Source organism: Bemisia tabaci, chromosome 9 (genome assembly GCF_918797505.1).
Source record: "Bemisia tabaci chromosome 9, PGI_BMITA_v3".
NCBI classification, from domain to species: Eukaryota; Metazoa; Arthropoda; class Insecta; order Hemiptera; family Aleyrodidae; genus Bemisia; species Bemisia tabaci.
In genome coordinates this window covers 14,094,651-14,118,538 of record NC_092801.1, presented here as the reverse complement: position 1 = coordinate 14,118,538, position 23,888 = coordinate 14,094,651, and the positions used below count along the sequence as shown (strand labels likewise).

Below are 23,888 nucleotides of genomic sequence, written 5' to 3'. Positions count from 1 at the left end.
TTTTTGTTTTTTTTTTTTTTTTTTTTTTTTTTTTTTTGTTTTTTTTTTTTTTTGTTTTTTTTTTTTTTTTTTTTTTTTTTTTTTTTTTGTTTTTTTTTTTTTTTTTTTGTTTTTTTTTTTTTTTTTTTTTTTTTTTTTTTGTTTTTTTTTTTTTTTTTTGTTTTTTTTTTTTTTTTTTTTTTGTTTTTTTTTTTTGTTTTTTTTTTTTTTTTTTTTTTTTTTTTTGTTTTTTTGTTTTTTTTTTTTTTTTTTTTTTTTTTTTTTTTTTTTTTTTTTTTTTTTTTGTTTTTTTTTTTTTTTTTTTTTTTTTTTTTTTTTTTTTTTTTGTTTTTTTTTTTTTTTTTTTTTTGTTTTTTTTTTTTTTTTTTTTTTTTTTTTTTTTTTTTTTTTTTTTTTTTTTTGTTTTTTTTTTTTTTTTTTGTTTTTTTGTTTTTTTTTTTTTTTTTTTTTTTTTTTTTTTTCTACTGTACTTGTCTAATCCAGATGCCAGAAGTGATCACGTGACCAAATATTACTAAGGACTGCAGATACCACATTGGAAAAAAATCGCCCCCGCCCCTCCATGCCCCTACAGCTCCTGGTCAGGCAACCTGTGTAACGGTATGCCACACTTCGAGCTAACGAATATACTGCTTGCCTTGTGTTTGACCGGTTTCGCCGTGCTGTGCTAAGTTTGTTTTGAGATTCACTTTGTTAAATTTTTCTATTTTGTTAAGTTTTTAATTGTTAATGTTGAGTTTATAATTGCCATGTAGTAAATGTGTGGATAATTGCTATCCAGTGAATGTGTGATGATGGTTTTTTGTGCTGTATTTGGTCTTTCGAATCGCTCGAGCAACAAGTCTCGCCAGCAGCTATCGAGAGAGGCTTCTGAGGGTTGCAAAATTTATTTCCATGCGTAAGTTTTTATTAGTGGATTGTTTTCACTTCAGTGCTAACATTTGCAAATGATCAAGTCATCAAACAGGTTCATGACATCTAAAACTAACCTCACTTCTAAGCTCACTTGCCACTGACTAGTAACTCTTGCCCAATGCTGGCTCACTAAGAAGAGGAGTAAAATTCATGCTCCTCTACTTTCTCTCAAGAAGTGTTGATGAACTGATCCATTTGAATTTAAAGCACCTCATCATATACATTTCCGGAGAACTATTTTTCTTTCATGAATACAGGAAGATGTAAGGTTTCCAAGAATACGAACCCCAAGTCTTCAGATTCTTTAGCGGATGACAAGCAATTTATCATAGGAGTCTATGACTGATGATGCAAGGGATGACATCCAGTAAATTTGACTTCTGAAATCCCCAGTAGATGCACGAAAAGTTGGATGTTATGTCCCATACAACCGTGTCTCGAACTTTATTTATTTGGACCGCTACTAATCAGGTCAAAAACGGGTCATTTATTTTGTCAATTTTTCCTTTATATTTTACAAAAACAGTGTCAAAACAACAAGATCTAAGCCACTTACTAAAATCAAGAACACCACGTATTCTGCATGCTATTGCAACCACCATAGGCTGTGTAACGACAAATTTTAACGTCTCTGCTGGTGTTCTCCTTTTATTTTACTAAATTTTGCCCTAAATTTTCTCTGTGTTGTGAACCAAAATTGTACAACTATTTTTCCCTAACACACAAATAGAATTTTTGCAGAAATGAAGCCCTCATGTTGATTTGCATGTCCTTGTCTAGAGGATGTTTTTATTCTTATTGTATAGTTTGTGCATGACTGTCTCCTATTTTCTGGTAGGTGTAACAGTAGCTCAGGACTGAAATAATGCGGACAAGTTTCAGTATTCACTGCTCTTTATTTCATTTGTCAATAAATTCCATTGGTAGATGAAATAATAGCAGTGGGTTACTGCAGTCATTGAGTGAAAATAAAGGTTGATATTTTAATCATGAAGGGGGTGGGGGAGCAAATCCCAAAAAGCCCAGGTTGCATGCTTTTCATGACCCGACAGAGAATATGCCATGCATATTCTCTTCATGGTTCTTCTAAACACATAATATTCATGATTCTTCTAAGAATATTCTAAGCATCTTCATAGCATATTGAGAGTGCCATGAGGTACATTCAGAGCATAGTCTCAGAATATTCCGGGAATACTCTCAGCATATTCTGAGAATATTCGTTTTTCTCGATAGAATATTCTCAGAATATGCTGAGAATATATCCTTGCACAGGGGAAAGGCTTGTCATTGATTAGAATATTTCGACCTTATTAGTTTTCATTTACAGAGTTTTCAATATAGGCAAGCAACACATGAAAGGATTTCCAGATCCAACACTGAGAGTTCAACCACGCATCTCAACGAGACCGTGTATTAGGAACGCAGAAAGCCATTTAAACGAGTTAAAGTTTTTTTTATCCTGCCTCAAGCAAAATACTATCTGATTCTTGTAGAACAGTGGCTACTAGAAAGTTTAAAACAAACTAGGAAAAATTCTGTCAAACTGCTGGAAAATTAAGTCGAATTAGAGGTACTTTGGGCTTATAATAGCCGATGGATCGGTGGTAAATCCCGTTATATATTGAAATGAGATTGACTCGCTATAAATGCAATTGCACTAGGAATGTCTTGATTTTGTTATTTTCAGCATCTTTCCATGCAAAGAAGTTCCGCCATGACGGATGGTTTGGAAAGTAAGGAACCTACATCTCAAAAATCCCCCAATTTGCCGTAAAAAATCGCATGCAGAAATTCGATATACCAGGTCGATGTAGCTGCAATAATTGACTTTACAAATCTATTCTATGGGAACAAAGATGTAAAAATCAATATTGGCCATTTTGAGTGCATTTATTTTTTCGTGAAATAATGATAATTAATTTCAATCCCAAAAAACCATCGCAATTTCGCATAAAAAATCGAAACAATCTATACACACAACATCACAATCTATATATGTCAACTCCCGTACGTAAACATTCAATTCTACAGGTAGAATTATTGATGTAGCACACTTAAAAGCCGGCGGCAACATCAATTCATCATGAAAACGGCAAAAATTGAATGGGATTTTAGCCCCTTTGCCCCCTCCCCTCGTAACTCTAAAACCGTTTCTTTACTTTTCTTGAAATTTTTATCAGCTTTGAGTCATTATAAGCTTCCATTTAAACCTCTGTTCGATGACCGATTCGGCTGCCCAAAAAGCAGGGAATTTTTTGGAGGGCTGTGTAAGAAATTCGTGCAGTTATCGGCTCTCGGGAAATTAGCAGACGAGTAAAATTGGTAGTATAACCGTTTGATTTTTATTAATAATCACATTTGATACGCTCAGGCATTATAACTATCGAATCAATTTCTTTTCAGTAACATAACGAGATTTACTACCGGTAGTCTAGCAATTAGAGCCCCAAAATACCTTTAAATCGCCCTCATTCTTCATGACCTTGACGGATTGTCTTTTTCTTTTTGCTTAAATGACTAGCAAGAAACACTGCAGTTCAAGGATCTGAAGAATTTTTACTGTGGCAGATAAAATGATTTAAAATCGTTCAGGCTCACCGTATATTCTATATGACACTGCTCCTATTCCATCCTTGTCTTTAGATTAAAATTTTTACAAGGAAGCCTCTTGCAAGACACCAATCTTTGGAATTTTGCCCTAATTTTTGCTCCGTTACATAATTGAGGTACTTGTAAAATTTTTAAGGTAAATGATTTATAATTGTAATTTACATTTTTTATTTTTCTTCCCCTTTATTTTTCGTCTAGAGAAGTCGAGTTTTATCTCCTTGGATTTAGAACTGTAACTTTTCTTCTATTCGGCCAATTTTTATAAATGAGGCCTTTATTTACTCGTGTTTTGACGGAAAGTAAGGAAATACTTGCTAAATACACGCGAAACATTTTTTTTGAAACTTTGATGAGTCCTGGCGTCACGGTGAAATGGTTAATCACGCGTAAGTAATTGAGCAAGGGTTCGGGTCGGCTCGCTCGCTCGTGAGGAAAAATAGAAACTTGGTCTGAATGTCTCGGTCAACACAACAGTCTAATGTCATAGGGAGGAGAGGGATAAGTGAATTTTTGCATGTCTAAGTGGATTTATGTATGTGCCACGGTTAGCACGTAGTCTAATTAGTCTCGAGGCTCATCACAGATTCCACTTTCGGGTAATTGGCTTACTTATAAGGGCTACCACCGTAAGCAAGAAATAATCGGGATCCCAGATATGTTCAAAGGTAGCGTTTCAAACATCCTGGAGAAGTGATATTCACATTCAAGGATTGCTGAATTCCTCAGCCATGTTTAAATTGGCCTGACACGGTTTTATAAGTATTAAAAAAAAAAAAAAAAAAAATAACGGAGCCCGTTCATCTCTAAGATTTACAATAAGAAAATACCGTAAAGTACGAAAATCAATCAACCTAAATGATTGAAGTAGCAGTAACTTTTTACAAGCATTTAAAGTTCCAGCACGAGCCCCACTAGTCACTCTCCGGTAAGCAACTCACGGATTCGATACATTGTATCGAGTCGGGGGTCAAATCGATGGCAAAGGCGGTATACTCCGTATTAGTACGGTGGGTACGATCAAAATCGACGATTTTTTGATTGGAAATTGCCACTTCGGGAGGTCATACTAGATGAAAAAATAAAAGTTTTTGTCCGTAGAACCACTTTCAAATCCGTGCAGGATCCAAGATGGCGGCCGTTAAAGATGGCGGCCAAGCGCTTTTTTGAAGTGCTATATCTCTGTTGCTAATTGTCCGATTTTGATTTTCTTTTTTTTAAAGGAGAGTTAAAAGGGCCTAGAATATGAATAAATTATAACAAAGTCAATTTGGCCAACAATTTGTCCAAAATGTTACAAAAAATTTTTTCCTTGAAAATTCCTAAAATTTCAAAGCAAAATAACTTCTAACTGAGCAGGAAAATTGATATTTTCTCTTCAGTAAAAGAGATGGGTCTTGATCTCACGTTTAATTTGATACCAAAACCATTTTTGTGCTACGAGTAGTTAGCCCGCGAGAGCCATTTAAGTATCGCGCGATCGGCCGCGGCGGGCGATTTCCACCCCGCGTTCATGGCCACGGGCGCGCTTCACACGTGTAAAAGGCGCTGTATCTCTCCAACCGTTCGTTCGATTTTCAAACTTTTGGTCTCGTTTGAAAGCTACTATAAAGACCTGTTCAAATAATGTGCATTTTTACATTTACCTTTAAATAATTTGCCATATTATGAAAAAATACGTGAATTTTTCAATTTCGATCATCTTAACAGCCATTGATTTTTTGTTTCTGGGCGCAATTAGAGCCCTTTATTTTCTTGAGGTGGATAGAAGATTTTCTGACCTTCAAAACGATACCAAAACCTTTTTTGTGTGACGAATAGAAAACGCGTGAGGACGGTTTTGGTCGCGCGCTCGGGTAGAGGTTCGCCACTTATGCGCCGTGCAACCTCGCGTCGGCCCACGTTCATACGCTACAGAACTGGAATATTCGCTGTTTTTTGATCATTCATCGCAAAATTTTCATGAAAATTGTTAATTTTGGAAAATCCTTTCATACCCTCTTGAGACGAAGTGAATACCTATAATGAAAAAATAAATACTCTGGTTAACATGATAAATATGAAAAAATGTATAACGAACTGATTCCTTAAGTTTTTATGAGATGGAGATGGATGAAACCGCAACAAATTTGATTCATTACACTTTTAAACGACGATATATTGCCGATAATCAGCATTCTCATGGAATTTTAGGAACGATTTCTACAATTTTCTCGCTTAGAGGTGAACTCTACTATTTAATTAAAATTGATCGCAAAATGATCAGCGGGCTTAGAATCCTTCCCTACAACCAAGTGCATAGTGCACGCGGAAAACTTTTCCGATGCAACAGCGGCGTTTTTCCCTCTTTCGTCCTCAAAGGCACTTCCAGATGCCTGTTTTCAAACCCTGGAAAAATATACCTGCATGTCGCCTCTATTTTTGGCGGTAAATAGAGGTTTTCTTAGCAGGCGCAGGGGCGGATATCGGTTTTCTTAAATTACGCTGGTAGATATGATATGAATGATAAACCGCAACAAACTTGATTCATTATGTAATTTATCTCGATTTTAAATGGGGATAAAACGGCGATTATCGGCATTCTCGTGGAATATTAGCTATGGTTTAGGTATACAAATTTCTTGCTTAGATCAGTAGAGCTGGTCACGAGCTGGCTCGTATTAGTCATTGTAGTAATAGTTTAACAAAAGTTATTATAAATTGATCCAATTTTAAAAAAAATCCTACTAACGCGGAAGACATCGTCGATGCCCCCTTAGTGTTCCTTAAATGTCATGCAGGGCGGTTATCTGGCACATTGTCAAAGACGAGGGGGGGGGGGGGGGGTAACGGCATGAATCGAATTTTTCAAAGCACGATATCTCGGTTAACATTGAACTTTCAGAGTTGCTGTTGGAACAGATCCTACTATTTTTAGCTGCTTTACAAGATTCAAGCATCAGAACACGATTCTGTGACCAGCTCTACTGATCTAAGCAAGAAATTTGTATACCTAAACCATAGCTAATATTCCACGAGAATGCCGATAATCGCCGTTTTATCCCCATTTAAAATCGAGATAAATTACATAATGAATCAAGTTTGTTGCGGTTTATCATTCATATCATATCTACCAGCGTAATTTAAGAAAACCGATATCCGCCCCTGCGCCTGCTAAGAAAACCTCTATTTACCGCCAAAAATAGAGGCGACATGCAGGTATATTTTTCCAGGGTTTGAAAACAGGCATCTGGAAGTGCCTTTGAGGACGAAAGAGGGAAAAACGCCGCTGTTGCATCGGAAAAGTTTTCCGCGTGCACTATGCACTTGGTTGTAGGGAAGGATTCTAAGCCCGCTGATCATTTTGCGATCAATTTTAATTAAATAGTAGAGTTCACCTCTAAGCGAGAAAATTGTAGAAATCGTTCCTAAAATTCCATGAGAATGCTGATTATCGGCAATATATCGTCGTTTAAAAGTGTAATGAATCAAATTTGTTGCGGTTTCATCCATCTCCATCTCATAAAAACTTAAGGAATCAGTTCGTTATACATTTTTTCATATTTATCATGTTAACCAGAGTATTTATTTTTTCATTATAGGTATTCACTTCGTCTCAAGAGGGTATGAAAGGATTTTCCAAAATTAACAATTTTCATGAAAATTTTGCGATGAATGATCAAAAAACAGCGAATATTCCAGTTCTGTAGCGTATGAACGTGGGCCGACGCGAGGTTGCACGGCGCATAAGTGGCGAACCTCTACCCGAGCGCGCGACCAAAACCGTCCTCACGCGTTTTCTATTCGTCACACAAAAAAGGTTTTGGTATCGTTTTGAAGGTCAGAAAATCTTCTATCCACCTCAAGAAAATAAAGGGCTCTAATTGCGCCCAGAAACAAAAAATCAATGGCTGTTAAGATGATCGAAATTGAAAAATTCACGTATTTTTTCATAATATGGCAAATTATTTAAAGGTAAATGTAAAAATGCACATTATTTGAACAGGTCTTTATAGTAGCTTTCAAACGAGACCAAAAGTTTGAAAATCGAACGAACGGTTGGAGAGATACAGCGCCTTTTACACGTGTGAAGCGCGCCCGTGGCCATGAACGCGGGGTGGAAATCGCCCGCCGCGGCCGATCGCGCGATACTTAAATGGCTCTCGCGGGCTAACTACTCGTAGCACAAAAATGGTTTTGGTATCAAATTAAACGCGAGATCAAGACCCATCTCTTTTACTGAAGAGAAAATATCAATTTTCCTGCTCAGTTAGAAGTTATTTTGCTTTGAAATTTTAGGAATTTTCAAGGAAAAAATTTTTTGTAACATTTTGGACAAATTGTTGGCCAAATTGACTTTGTTATAATTTATTCATATTCTAGGCCCTTTTAACTCTCCTTTAAAAAAAAGAAAATCAAAATCGGACAATTAGCAACAGAGATATAGCACTTCAAAAAAGCGCTTGGCCGCCATCTTTAACGGCCGCCATCTTGGATCCTGCACGGATTTGAAAGTGGTTCTACGGACAAAAACTTTTATTTTTTCATCTAGTATGACCTCCCGAAGTGGCAATTTCCAATCAAAAAATCGTCGATTTTGATCGTACCCACCGTACTATATTTGTGCCAAAAAAATCACACCCGAATTTCTTGGCACGGGCCACGTAGATTTTTGGGGGGAGAGGCGCCCCTTGCCCTAATATTTTCGTTCATGCCACCGGATTCATTTAAAACATCTTCGATAAAAATCCACCCCCGAGTTGCCAACTATTTTAGTCAATTTCGTAATGCTTAGGGGAGACCGGGGCTATGTTGACCAGATTTTTTGAAAACTTGTGTCTAAAGAAACAGAAGAATAGAATGCCATTTCTTTAATGCTCTAATCCTTGAGCATACAGTGTGAAATTAAAATCAACTGAAAACATTGTACAAAATACTTTAATTTTGTGAGTTTCATGCGTTTTTAAAAGAATATCCATTTTGGTCAACATAGCCCCTGCTTGGGGCTATGTTGGCCACCCCCGGGGCTAAGTGAGCCACCTGTAAGGAAGCTATGTTAACCTTGTTCAGTTGATTGTAATTGCACTTAAATAAGCTTAGTATTATGCCCTTACACTTATCTTTCGTAATGTTTGTAAAACTCAATACCTTTGGAGCTGAAAATTTAAAAAAAAAAAAAAAAAAAAATTTAAAGAACAGTATCGAATTTAATAAGTGAGTTGGCGTGAAAAGCAACTTAAAAACAATAAGAAGATCTACTTCTCCACTAAATAGGATCGTTTTAAACTCAAAGAAGATGGATTTGAAACCTTACGCAAAAAAAAATTTAATAAAATGTATGTTTTCTTAGTAGGTCAACATAGCCCCAGAAAAATGGTCCACATAGCCCCGATTGAGATTACGTCAAATCAAAGTCATCCAACTAAGAAACAAGGAGTCAAAAGCCATAAATCCATACACTAAAATCAAAGGAAAGGGGTCTACTTCAAATAGAAACAAAGATTAATAAGATACAAAATAAATACTCGCCACAGCAAACAAAATTCAAAATTAAAAAAATCGCGTTTTCGGGCTATTTTCGAAGGTAAACAAGAATGTTACAGTACAGAGCATAACAGAGGGGGACACCATCGATGTTGATATTTTAAATTGTTAGTCTACATCTCTGCCAACCTTTTTTCTCATCAAAACATCAAATTTACGTTTTCCTCTACAAAATTCTCACGATGGTTATCATAGCCCCGTGGCCAACATAACCCCGGTCTCCTATCGTAAAATGGAGAGAGGGAAACAAGTTTTCTCAAGAGGAAAGGTATCAGGCCCAACAGTACAGGTGCGCTATTCTATACCTAAACTCTTCCTGAAGGAGGCGGAGTTGCGAAGATCGAAATAAAAGCCATGATGTGATGTAGAATTAAATTCTTTGTAAAGCTGTATTGTTTAGTTTTGGTTTTCTTTATTTTCTAGGTGCAAAATTTACATTTCGACCGGAATCAATGCCTGCCAATTGGCTTGTCCCTCGACAATGGTTTCGTGCCGAAGTCGAGGTTAAGCATTGAAGCAGCTTCGACAAAACATCTGAACTGGTAACAATGAATCCTCCGGGTTCTTCTTATTATTTCTATAGAATTAGGGAGATTCAAGATGTTATGAAACCTTTTTCTCACCGACTTTCCAAAATTTTTGATGCTTTTAAAGAATATTAAAAAGAAGTGTTTAAAAGAAGTGTTTAAAAGAAGTGATTGGGATGATTGTTATATTGTGAGGTATTCAAAATTTATATTACCCATACTTCTGATAGACAACTCTTATATTCATTATGGGTCAGAGCATTTGCCTCGTTACCTCTATTTCTCGGTTATTTTACACAGGAAACGCAATGAAAATATTTGGCATAGTCCAGCAAAGTGTGCTTAAGATGGGAAAGTGATCATGAGGTAAAGTAATATCCCACCAGTAAGAAGGGTTACTTTCGCATCATTTGGTCCAATACAAACAAAAACACCTACAAATACACCTAAAAATTCCAAAATTGATTATTTGACAGCAATTTCAATTTAATAGGCGAGAAGAATGGAAATTGAGAAACACGTTGTTAAAGTTTGCTGGCATTGGTGCTACCGCTCGAGGTAATTAAGTTCAAATACTTAGTAAACTGCCATCAATAATGCGAGTTATGGCTTGACAACTGTACCTGATGTTTCCAGAGCATTTAAAATGGTTTGGTCTCAAAAACTGAAAATCTATGTTTTCCATTCATAACCGCGGTTTTTTTGCTACACTGAACAATTTGAATTTCACTTTTCGGCAAACTTTAACTGACTCCGCCATGCATGAAAAGAATTTTCGGGGTTCCGCATACCAGTTGTCTTACAACCACCCCGAAAAACATTTAAGAACTTCATCGTAATTATAGACATCGGTTGGGCTCAGGGTGAACTAATAATATCATCCCACCAAGGGCGGAACAAGTGGGGGCCACGGGGGCTGTCAACCCCTCTCCTCAGATATCTCCTTGGCATCTCCCAAGAAATGTGATACATTTAATTTAGTAATTGCGTCACATATCTTTCTTCTTGGATATTAAAATTAGATTAATGTACCGGTAAGAACAGCTATAAAATTGCTTCTGAGCCGCCTCAAATCTTCAAAATTTTCCGGAGAAGACACCTTGAATCCCCCATGAAAATAGAAATCTCCGAAAACTCCTCTAGAGCGTAAATAGTCTCGAAGAGCCCCTCTAGTGGGGTATCTCTAATCTCCTCTCAGACCTCTGATGAGGTACCCTTCTGCCTCTCCCTCCGGATGATGGCAAACTGCCACCCGGGTCGGAAATTTAGGGAAAATGCCATGAAAACTGCCACCCGTGTAAATTTGACAACTGCCTCCCGTGCGGACAAGTGCCACCGGCATGAATTTCGGCCGCAGCAGCTCACAGCCGCGCGCGAATGAAGAGCAATGGTTGATAACTCGGACTTGGAACTACCAAGGTATGTCGAGGTGTGGAAGTAAGATAGTGTCAGCTAACTGTGAGTTTGTTTGTGGCCTCAGTGCAGCGTTGAACATAGTATGTGATACAGTACAAGGCGAAAGTCAAAGGGGAAATAACGTTATTTTTTGGGGGGGTTACAAGTTTGTGTTTCATGAAACCTTGGCGGGGGGTCTGACTCGCTGGACATGTTCGGGGAGGAAAAAACATAAGTGCAAAGCATTTGTGAAGTTATATGAGGACAGTGTAAGTGACTACCGTCGATCCAAACAAAAGAAAAAAAGGGCATGGGTAGAAAAGATCATTAGACGCTATGAACAAAAAATTCCGAATAAAAATGGGAAGATTATGAGTCTTTACGATTTTATAAAAAGAATTTCTTTCAAATTCAGTAAAATTTCTGCAAAAAATAAAAAAAATGATGAGAGTAAAAAAAAATAAAACGAAGAAAAAAACTTCTAAAGGTACAAAAATTAAAACGAAGAAAAAAACTTCTACAGGTACAAAAAATAAAACGAAGAAAAAAAACTTCTACAGGTAAATAAACTTGTAAACATAAAACTGATTCGGGGAGATTATGATTCTTTTTATGATAAAATTTTAAACTTTGACGAGGTTTTACTGCCTGTTGAAAATGATCACTCATTTCTTATTTGAATTTCTAGAAATGATTTCTATCTAGTAAGCTTTTCAACTGACAGTCCTCAGCCTGTTTAAGTGTGAAGGGAAGTTTTCGTTCCACGTTTGCAATCCCGCACCGCGCGGCCGCGCGAGACGCGTCAGTCCGGTCCGGTGGCAGTTGTCATATTTACAAGGGTGGCAGTTTTCATGACGGGTGGCAGTTGTCAAATTTACTCGGGTGGCAGTTATCCGTAATTCTAGGAAACAGGTGGCAGTTATCCGTAATTCTAGGAAACAGGTGGCAGTTTGCCGAACCCCCTCCCTCCATTGAAAGCTCGTAGTTCCACCCCATGCGCCCCATACGAAGTTCGATCGAATAAAAATCTTCCGACACGATGAGAATGTTCACCTTCTATAAGTTCTTTCTAGAGCCTGTAAACGTCAAAGTATTACGTGGTACTTAGTCATTAATTTTTTATAGGTTATAAAATTTGAGCTTAAAATGTTTTTTTGGTCCAATGGTAACCTGAGCTGTGGGCGGATGTGATCGATGAGCCATAGTCCTGTGATAAAAGATTTATAGTGCATTCAAGCGCTGAGAGTAGGAAAATAATACAAAGTTTCATGCCAATCAAAGACATTGAATAGAGTAGACCGTGCGCCGGGAAATTGAGTGGTGGCCGCTTCTCTCGTATTCGCATGGCGCACCGATCGATGAGTGCGGGAACACCGACACGGCACCGGTGAAGTAGTGAGCCCCACGCAGCGCGAGCCGGCGTTTCGCGTACTTGGATAAATCAGTTGCGCGCTCGGATTTTCGCGAATCACTCGTTCCCAGTTCATTTTTCGGCAGAATTTATACGGAACACATGTGAAGAGCATGAAATTTACCACTACCCTGAACAATTTCGTCTTTCTACAGCCATTACTGACTGAAAAAAGCGCTTTATAATTGAAGATGTGAAGAATGTGACCCGCATATCAGACGGATGGGTTTTTAATGCATGCAGCTTGTACAGATTTTGGCGTGGGTAACAAGTAATTTTGTAAAAGGTGCAAAAAGGATTTAAAATGAGGTCATAAAGCATAAACCTGAGGAATAATGTTGCGTATTGTACATAAAAGGCATATAGAAAAAATTGCATCCAGATCCAAGAGAAGGATTTGATGGAAAGCTAAAAGAGATGGACAACGATTTCAGTTGTTTAAAAGTACCAAGATTTCAGATTACTTCACTGAGAAAGGTAATATGTTCAAGCATCAATATCACACTAATTTGCGAGTTGCAACTTATTAATCTGCTCAAGAATTTCAAAATCAATATCTCAGTCACTTATTTGTGATTAGCAATCGCGATAATTTTTGGTTTCAAACAGTAGGGGTATGTAATTGCTCTCTTTGCATTTTTAAGGCGGATCGGTTATTTAGTCCTCTCTTTGTAACGATGTTTCAGAATCTATGTCGCTCATATTTGTTTAGTGGAGAGGTTTCCCAGGATTTTTTCCACAGAAAATTATACTTAGAATCATGAAAAATAATTTAGCAGCAATGTCAACAAAATGCAAGCATTCACTTTCACTGATGAAATATTAGTAGAGATTTTGAAACACCGCAACCAAGAAGTGCCTTTCTTGCACCCAGCGCCTCAATTTTTCTGCACATTGCAGTGTAGTGGATTCTATAAAAGTGATTTTTACCATGCCCTTATACTTTCACCTAGAAAAATTAAAAAAAAACACAGGACTTATGCTATACATTCACCAAAATGCTGAGAGTACACCATACGTTGGTGTTCAAGATGAACCAAAAGTGACTCATCTAAGATCCGATTCAAGAAAAGCGTCATGAAATGCATTTAAAAAATCCCTCGAAAAAATGCCATGAAATGCCTCGTTAAAATGCATTTCCGTATAACATTATTCCTCGGGTTTATGCTTGATTTATATGATTGAGCTCATTTCAAATACTTTTTGCACCTTTTACAAAATTACTTGTTTTCCACGCCGTCATCTTTACAAGCTGTATGCATTAAAAGCCCATCCGTCTGATACGCGGGTCACTTCCTTCACATCTTCAATTATGAAGCGCTTTTCTTAGTCAATAATGGCTGTAGAAAGACGAAAATTGTTCAGAGTCGAGAGTCCAGGGGGTCATATCTCATATCGATACCGTAGAGTGGTGGCCTTAAACTATAATGGCTATCACTCTCCCGAAGGCAGCAACGGCAATCGTAGGTGTAGGGTCGATCTAGGGTGTGAATCCTTTCAATGCAAGAACTGACACGATATCGGACGGTTTCGACAGTTGATATATTATTGATCAGATACAGCTTGAGATAGGCTCTCGACCAGAATCTCAATAGGGGACGACAGTTTTAACGACGTCAAGCCGCAGCCCGGGATAAATAGACGTCCCTCAAGGAACGTCCCAACTCGAATTGTTTTTGGCTCGGGCGGTCGGAGTCAAGGACGGCTTCTAAACGCCCGAGGCCCGCGGCGCGTATACCTTCTCGCCTCGAGTCATAGCTCATCCCAGCGTTGCAAACTTTCCATACAAAACGATGGTTTTGTATGGGACTTTGGTTCACCTCCTCACACAGCCTTAATATTTCTTTACCGCACTATGTTGCCATTTTGAAAAGGACAAAATTTTCCAGAAAACTATTGCCAGAATCGATTTTCTCCTCCAGAAAAACCCCCGAGTACCAAGTTTCATCCTAATCCGTTAAAAAGAACAGAGGTGTCAAATTTCCGTTATTTCAAACTTTGACCGGTCACCATTTTGTCAAAAATCAAGATTTTGACTTGCGGTTTGCGGCATGATATTTTTCATTTTATCGTCATTCGATTGAGGTGTCACAAAGGGGGGAAGGTTGCTATTTGAAAAAAAAGTTGGGGTCCGTAGCTCTTCCTTGTGAGGGGAGGAGGGGGCTTGAATATTTTTGGGGGCCCCAAAAAAGCTAACATTGATCAATAATGTGCCCTATGTTTCGTTTCAAAATATTAACTGGGTAAAATGTTGCAAGGGGCGGAAGGAACTTTCAGGACACCCTGTACATTGGAAATTAAGCTATGTTATACCAACGAAACTTCTCTTTTCCTTTTCGCTAATCTTTAATACTTTATAGCCAAAATACGATTCTGTTACTGAGGCAGTACTTATCCATTCCATAGGGCTGATGATTACTTGTTTTTCTTCTTTTATCGCAGGTTTGCCATTGAATTGAGATCGCCCTTGTCGGATGTACCTCTACATTTACATGGGAGGCCCTATGAAAATAAATTTGTGATAAACAGTAAGAATTCTCTCGGTTCGTGGGGGAACGAAGAGACAGCGATGGCTCCGTCACTTCACCCCGGCGATAAGATCTCGTTAGCCATCACGTGCTCGAGAGAATCTCTCCAAGTGAGTATTATATAATTAACTATCTCGTAAGAAAACTGATACAGGCTAGATTCCGCAATTTGATAAGCTTGATTCACTATTGTCTCGTAAATTCTTATCACTGTAATAATTGAACGCCTTATTTGAAGAGGGGCATAACCGTCAAATTTTCAAAAATTGAGTTTTCAACGAAATACTATTTTTTGTAGGAGAACGCATCTTAATACCGTTTGCTTGTATCAAAAAACTATCAAAAACCCTCAAAAACATTCTGGGCGGGTAAAATAATCCGGTTGAGGAAATTGACGTGTAACATCTTCACCAAAAACATTCCAAAAGCTGACTATGAGATAAGCAAAAACCTCTCTTAAATTTTCAGGGTCCACCAAGACCAAATATTACGTCCAAAATCTTACTCTTGGATTTAAAAAAAAGAAAAGAAAATTAATCTCTTAACAATAAGAGAATAAAAATTAACAAAAAACCTATTTTGTGGTTCATACGTACCTAAAGCCCTCAAATGAACTTGAAATCACAAAATTGGTCTAGTATCTCTAATAAATTTTCCCCTTCAATTATGAGTTCCGCAACAAGCGCGACTCGCTTGGATCTTTCCTCACACGAGCCGCACGAAACTGATTTCCTCTTAATAATTGTGAGGAGAGCGGGAGCATTTACTTTTTCCTTCATCTGTACGGGATGCAACAAGCGTGACTCTTGCGTTTGCGGAAACCCTTTCATGAAGCTGATTGCGAGAACCTATACCGCGTCCATCTTCGAAAGGGATCTCTCCAGAATTTCCCGCATTTTAATAATTTAAACGATTCATTTTTTCTTCTCTCCTTTCCTTCCGTCTATTGACAGAGGTAGAAAATTATTCGGACTCACTAACGCCACCGGCTCGATGCTCTCAGTTAATCGGTGCCTTTTTATCCCTGATGTTGGCTTCAATTTTATAGGTCGACCCTTACATATTACCACAATTAGGTACATGTTAAACTCTTTCTATTAACTTTGCTGCATCTGAATTATGGATTTTGTATCCACACTGAGCTATTCATATAATTTGGATAGTGGGAAAGGCTAAAAGTTTTTGAAAATTTCCTTTTTTTCATCTTCACGGAATGGGTCCCATTTGAGAAGACGGTATATTTAAAAATGTAAATGAAGTTTCGATGTAATGAAACTCACACCCATGCTATGATGAAGGTGTTAATCTATGATTTTTTTGATTTTTTTATGTTAGTAATCCATACCAGATTAGGTACGTATCGAGCCGGTCGCATTAGTGAGTCCGAATACTCTTCTCCCTTTGTCAATGGACGGAAGGGAAGGAGAGAAGAACAAATGAATCGTTTAAATAATTAAAATGCGTGAAATTCTCGAGCAATCCCTTTCGGAGATGGACGCGGTATAGGCTCTTGCGATCTCCTTCATGAAAGGGTTTCTGCAAACGCAAGAGTCACGCTTATTACACTTCGTACAGATGAAGGAAATAGTAAATGCTCCCGCTCTCCTCACAATTAGTAAGAGGAAATCAGTTTCATGCGGCTCGTGTGAGGAAAGGTCCAATAGAGTCGCGCTTGTTGCGGAACTCATAATTGAAGGGGAAAATTAATTAATATTCTTGACCGATTTTGTGATTTCAAGTTCATTCGGCGGCTTTAGGTACTTATGAACCACAAAGTAGATTTTTCGTTAATTTTTATTTTCTTATTGTTACGAGATTAATTTTTTTTCCTTTTTAGCGGCTCTGTTGCTATAGCACCTAGAGCTGCTATTCCGGTCGGTCTCTGCGGTGGATGTTACCAATGGTAAAATACAAAAACCCTCAAAAACATTTTTCGGGCAAAAAATCCGGTCGAGGAAATTGACGTGTAACTTCCTTTTAATCAAGTATAAGATAGGCAAAAACCTTTGATAAATTCCCAAGGTCCACTAAGACTAATAAATATCAAAAAGTTCCAAAAACTTACTCGAAAGGAAAAAAGTAAAATGAAAAATAAATCCCTTACCAAAAACCAATAAAAAACCGATTTTGAGATAAATCCCTCGAATGAACTTGAAATCACAAAATCGGTCGAGGATGTCAACTGAAATTTTCCCCCCTTCAATTATGAGCTCCGCAACAAGCGTGACTCGCTTGTACCTTTTCATATACGAGCCGCACGAATTCATCTCTTCTTCTCTCCTCTCCTTCCGTCCATGGACAGAGATCCAAAATTTTTCGGATTTACTGACGCGACCGGCTGCGGCTCAATGCTCTCAGTGAAACGGTGCCTTTTTATCCCTGATGTCGGCTTCAAGTCGGTTGCAGTTTCAATAGTCGACCCATTTTTCTATAACCGCATGTTACACTTTTTCGAAACATGATTCATCTGAAACATAGATTTTTTTTTAAGGGAGCTTACCATTTGCTTTGGACGGTAGGTAGGTTGTAATAAGTTATAATTTTATTTATTTTCTTATACTCTTATCAGTTTTAGGATACATCCGTACCATTGGATGACATTTCAACGGACATGGTCCGCACAAGTGAGGGGATATCTGAATCGCGAAATTATTTGTAAAATTGTTATACCTAGTGGAGAGGAGTTGAGTCCCCTCACGGAACGAGTCCCACTTAAGTCGACAGGTTGTATGTGTTTCTCTCTGACTTTCGTGTCATCATAGTAATCCACCCATGTTTACGCACCAAGCCGCAGCCGGTCGCGTCAGTAAATCCGGAAAATTTTGGATCTCTGTCCATGGACGGAAGGAGAGGAGAGAAGAAGAGATGAATTCGTGCGGCTCGTGTATAAAATGGTACAAGCTAGTCACGCTTGTTGCGGAGCTCATAATTGAAGGGGGAAAAATTTCAGTCGACATCCTCGACCGATTTTGTGATTTCAAGTTCATTCGAGGGATTTATCTCAAAATCGGTTTTTTATTGGTTTTTGGTAAGGGATTTATTTTTCATTTTATTTTTTTCCTTTCGAGTAAGTTTTTGGAACTTTTTGATAGTTATTAGTCTTAGTGGACCTTGGGAATTTATCAAAGTTTTTTGCCTATCTTATACTTGATTAAAAGGAAGTGACACGTCAATTTCCTCGACGGGATTTTTTGCCCGAAAAATGTTTTTGAGGGTTTTTGTATTTATATCAGGTCGTTTTTGGGTGGATAAAGGTCTGGCTATACGAAGAGCTAGCAAAACCTAAGTATTCGATGAAATAGACCATTTTTTACCTGCAGTTTTATTGAATTTCTTAAAGCGACCTTTACATCTCTCCATATAGTCGCTCCTATCCTCGCCAATCAATTTTAGACATAGTGATTTATTCAAATGATTACCTTTGTCCGTTTTTCTATTAGTGGTACAATTTTTTTTCTTGTAACCTTTGCTATGAGACCTTGTAAAAAAGGAGCTTCATTGAAAGATGTCTAGCATAAGTATAATAAGTTCTCGTTTTACAGCTACTTTCCAGACTTTTTTAAGTTACTCACTACTTTGATGCGTGTAAGTTCCAGTGTCATAAAAAAAAATATAAAGCAACCTCCACATCTCCCTTTATAGTTGCTCCTATGCTCACCAACTACCATTAGACACAGCAGTTTATGGATACCGAATTCATACATGGCGGGAGCACGAGGAGCCTGGGGTTGAACATAAGATCCAGAAATTGGATGGCTGCTTAAGTGCTTAACTGATCCTGGAGACGAACAGACCAAAAATCGGGAGAGCAGTTGGACTGCCTTTTGCAATTTGGACCTATAAATTCTGGCTTATCTGAAAAAACACTTATTCGCATAGGGAAACTAACGGCACATACGTTGTTTTTAAACCGGGCCGGAATTTATAGGTCCAAATTGCAAAATGCAGTCCAGTTGTGATCGAGGTTTTGACTGACTTGATTTTCTGGATGAATTAATGTAGGGGGATTGCTCTGCTCCCTGTCAAGACAGACACTGTCCGTCATACCAAAGGGGGGAGGCACGGCCCTCTCACCAAAAGTTGAATCATGACATGGACGTTCAATATTGATGGTAGCTCCACGACCGGCAGGCAATGGTATTTAGTGAGGATACGAACCAAGTGAAACTCAAGTTATGCGATGAGAAATAATGCGTATAAAGAGCAGAACTCAACTTTTAAGATTAGATATTATTTGCATAAAGAGTGAAACTCAAGTTATGGGATGAGAGATAATGCGTATAAAGAGCAAGAAACTCAACTTATACAATTAGGAATTATTTAGAGTGAAACTCAAGTTATGCGACAAGAAGGAATGCGTATAGAGAGCGGAACTCAACTATACGATTGAAAATTATTTCCATAAAGAGTGAAACTCAAGTTAAGCGGTGAGAGATAATACGTACAAAGAGCAAGAAAATCAACTTATAGGATTAGAAATTATTTGCATAAAATAGATAAAACTCAGCTTATGCTACTGCAAATTCTTAGTGTCAAGAGCGTAGGACTCAACTTACACGAGTGCAGATTTTGGCGTAAAGAGGTACAACTATTCTTATGCTACTGCAAATTTTGTGTGTAAAGCTGGTAGGACTCAATTTACACGAGACCAAATAATTTGCATGAAGAGATAAAACTTAACTTATGTGCCGTGGTTGGAGCCTCCTAGTCGTACTACTTCATTGACGGATTCGTCCCTAGCGGCGTTGTTGTGTATTAATGCCTAAAATGCTAAGTCGGGTCCTGTTCACTCGATTTTCGTGAGACTCGGTATCCGGAGTTATCTTTCAACGGGAAACTCGAATTTTTGGTCAGATTTTCAAAATTTCAAAATCCAAGATGGCGGCCGTGGCCTAAAATGCTAAGTCGGCTCCTGTTTGATCGATTTTCGTGAAACTCGGTATCCGGATGTACTTTTCCAACGGGAAACTCGAATTTTCAATCAAATTTTCAAAATTTCAAAATCCAAGATGGCGGTCATGGCTTAAAATGCTAAGTCTGCTGATTGTGGATGAGGAAAAAGATAACATATTCGCCACTATTCACCATACTTCAATAAAAAAAGTAAATTCGTTATTTTAAAAGTTAATAGCTATGAGGGGCGGCTCGTGGAACGAGTCGCAAGTTTATTACGAAACGAGGAACTGGGGGTCCAGGGGTACTCCCCGGCTAGGCGTGACAGCTCGCACAGCGAGCTGAACACTGCTAGTAGTTTATATATGTCTTGGATATGAGCGGCCCAGAGCCGCTCTCCAGCGGCAGTGCGCTGGAGTTACTGCTTGTTTTAAATCCAAGAGTAAGATTTTGGACATAATATTTGGTCTTGGTGGACCCCGAGAATTAAAAAGAGGTTTTTCCCTATCTCATAGTTGGACGTATTTATGCGAAAAGGAATTATATCCAAGAGGAAAGATGGGGTGTGCTCTTTGTGAGCTGCATAAGAGACAATGTAAAAGTGGATAAAGATCCTTTTGACAAAAGGGAATAGCCGGATTTTACATTAAATCAAAAGGGACAGAGCGTTAACTCATGAGCCGTGGGCATGCGACAAGAGTAGCGTGAACAGGGTTCATGAGTTACAAAGGAAGTTCGGCGACTGCGGCGGCGCATCCGCATGTGAATCCGCGCCGGAGCAGCTATTTTGCCGCCACTGACGTCACTGGCGCCCCAATAATTCCCATGCATTCTAATGGCCCGAGCACTAACAAGCACACCCCATCTTTCCTCTTGGATATAGTTCCTTTTCGCATAAATACGCCGAGTTAGTTTTAGCTAAGCTAAGTAGGTACTGTTGTAAAGAGGCAGATTGCATTATTTTTCAACCACCAGTTAATACTTACCCAAAATGTTATATCGTGTCCTTGAAATTTACTCCTTCGTCGTCAGCAGCAGCCTTATGTGGATGTTTAATTGAAGGGTCCGAGTTGCAGTTGTGATCAGTTCGTCAAGAGTTTGTTTGTTTCGAAGTGAGAATTTAGACCCCCCCCCCCCCCCATGGGACGTTTTCGTTATACTTCAAATGAAAATTGTGTAGCTTTGTCGAATTCTTATCAACATGAAAAGTAGCAGAGCAAGTGCTTGCTAATTACCATCTCAATGACTAAAGAAATGCAAAAGACGGCAGGTCTCTCATAGAAAATAGTGATGAAACTTATTCAGGATGTAGACTGTCCGTCATCAGAAAAATTAGAAGCTAAGCCTAACAATTTCGGTACTCATTTATCCTGAAAATTAAGAGCTAGCCTGTGAGGCAGGAGTGCTTGATTATTATTGTCAAACATATTTTTTAAAATTGTGCACACCTGAATGGTTTCCAATGAGCTGCTAATTAACCATAATATATTCAAATTTAAAATGCCTTCCAATATTTGCTTTGAAACTATGTAGGGACTTAAGAGCACTCTACACTCAAGCTTGGTGCAACTGCCTCATCATGGACAAAATTTAGTTGCTTCTCTAAGAAAAAGCATGGCTCAAACAATTACTCTCACAGTTTAACTAGCATGGTTATTCAGATACGTTTACAGTATTAAAAACTGAGGTTGAGGTTTCCGGTTACATTGTCAGATGGGATGATGGAACCAAGCTTGTTGTGGAAATGCCATGAATCATAATAACTGATTTACAGCAGCCTCTGATTGTTAAAATTTATGTCAGAACGACAAGACATATGTCTGGTCTTATCTTGCCGACAAAGCCGGATAAAATTTTGACAATCAGGCTGCAGGCACTATATCCCCGCCAGATATGCAGGTAAGAACGAGCTGTAACGATGCACTTTCCTCAATAAATATTCGGTGTTAAAATTTAAAGCCTGTGGAATGGATTCATTATTAACAGTTTAAGAAATATTGTTCGATCTCAATTTTTCCAGATAATTGTGCTTCGGTGCCTTCTGCTTATGTAATTCCTTTGAAATAGTTACTCGCAAATCTGGGGGCAGGTGCCTATGGTACATCATGAAGATAATAAAGAAGACTTTGCTATTGAGAGATTTTACATGATGTGGTAGTAAATGAGGTTGCATCAGCTGATGAGAATGAGAGGTCCTTGACGTACAATTGTCCGCTATCAGACTGGTTAAGCAACAGGACACAGTTGTGAATGCTAGCTAAAAAACATGCCACCATCCTCTTTATTGTCTCTATGAGGGCATTTACATCAAAAGGACAGTGTAAGCCAATTGGACCAGGAAATATACCTCGCAGAGACGAGATTCGTTTGTTGGCTGCCAGTTCGGCAGCCCAACCTTGCGGATCCATTCTCTGCGGCGCACTTTGTCTCTCTTCTCACTTGGGAATCTCTTAAGAAGGTAGCCCAACTCAGGCCGAGCCTTACAGCCTGGTACCACAAACACCGGCATCTATAATTAGGGGAATATTAAATTGATTTAATAATTTAAGGATGAATGCATCAAATGTAATGCCATGTTACTAATGGTCTAATGAACAGTGTAGAAATACCAATTAACAGTTAAAGTTGTAACTATCTCAACTGCCTTTAGCTGAAATTGTAAAAGATCTATGAAAAAGACTGTCCGAATTGGAATTTTGACATTGACACACACTGGTCACTTTCATCGGGATAAACCTGCTAAATCCCACGGTCGCCTTACACCCAGTCCCAGGTAACAATTGCCTAGAAACAGCTAACTCAGGCTACCCGAATTGAACCCAGGACGTCCTGGGTGTAGGGCCCGCACTGCAAACTTTTCACCATGGTAGGCAGACTAAGACAAAGTGACTCCGTTAAAGAAAGCATGAAAGGAACTCTAAGAAATTGAGCACACGCAAGCAGGATTACCTGTGATTGAAAAGAGTAGATGCTACAAGAGACAGATAGTTAAAACAAGTGCACAGCACCAAAGAGCAGTGGACATTAAATGTAAAATATTCATCAAAAACTGTTGACAGCCGAAGCTGGCTATTTGAATTATAGAAATAAGCTTCAAGAACAATGCTAGCTAGCTGCTATGAAATAAATTATGAACACTTGAAAGGTAAAATAACGTGTTTTATTCTGAACCTAGAGACACTTACGTTGTGACTTACAAATTTTGGAAAATTAATATTTATTATCCAAAAGTACAATACATTGTTATAAAATAAAAAGCGATTTCAAAATAGTTACTGAAAACTGACAGTCGCACGAGGAGAAGATTCAAGAATAACCTCAAATTCTTCTCATGCAATGCGAGTGTGAAAGTTTATTTACATTGGTCCAACTTTGGGGGCCCCATGAAGCCTAAAACTGATGAACCAATCAGAGAGCGGAACAGAAATGGCAATACTCTCTCTATACAGGTACTCTACGCCAAACGGCATATAACGTTACCTAACATCGTAGAAGTAGACTTGTCCATCTGGCTCATCCACACGCTCTACCGCTTTCTCTTTATCCTCCTCTCACAGTGACCCTCGCGACCCCTCTTTGGCTATCCCCTGCCCGCTTTTCTTTTGACCCTGCAAGTCGACTTCACGGCCATTCTTTCATTTTATTTTTACATGTGGATTGCTTTTTGCTAAAAGGAATCTAGATCATTCTAATATTGCTTAGATTGTGGAAATGATTTTACGTTGCAAATATGAACTGATCATCGAAACAAGATTGATTACTAATTATATTAGCTATTATTTGAACCCCTCATAAAAAAGAATTGAGGTTCCCTTATAATGAATTTTGAAATGGTATTATGGTATTATTAAGATCAGTGGAGATTTTTTGAGTAAATTTTGTAACATCTTTTAATGTTATATTTCATGGCTATTCCAAAAAATGCCAACGGAATCGTGATTTTCGAGCTCATAATTCATCAATCTTTTAATTACACTGTATTGGCTTCATAGTGCTTACTTTCATTCAACAGATCTACAACTGTTCTTTAGGAGGGAAATATTCAGGCGATCAGTGAATGCAAATGCAACACTTTCGGAGAAAGAA

The 23,888-nt window shown here is 38.1% G+C and overlaps 2 protein-coding genes across 5 annotated transcripts in view; one reads left to right on the top strand and one right to left on the bottom strand.

The window, feature by feature from the left end:
- LOC109040337 (uncharacterized) overlaps window positions 1-23,888 on the bottom strand; it is a 183,794-nt gene that overhangs the window by 48,715 nt on the left and 111,191 nt on the right. The window lies entirely within an intron of this gene.
- The window catches only part of LOC140225355 (galectin-4-like), a 28,342-nt gene continuing 7,425 nt past the window's right edge, over window positions 2,972-23,888 (top strand). Inside the window, exons 1-2 of one of the 2 annotated variants that reach the window (XM_072303912.1) lie at window positions 2,972-9,590; window positions 14,824-15,019. In XM_072303912.1, coding sequence (XP_072160013.1) covers window positions 14,951-15,019 — 69 coding nt within the window. In that variant the 5' untranslated portion in view covers window positions 2,972-9,590; window positions 14,824-14,950. Of the gene's footprint in view, window positions 9,591-12,352; window positions 12,486-14,823; window positions 15,020-23,888 lie in introns of those variants that run through there. The other variant, XM_072303911.1, reaches the window with a different exon arrangement.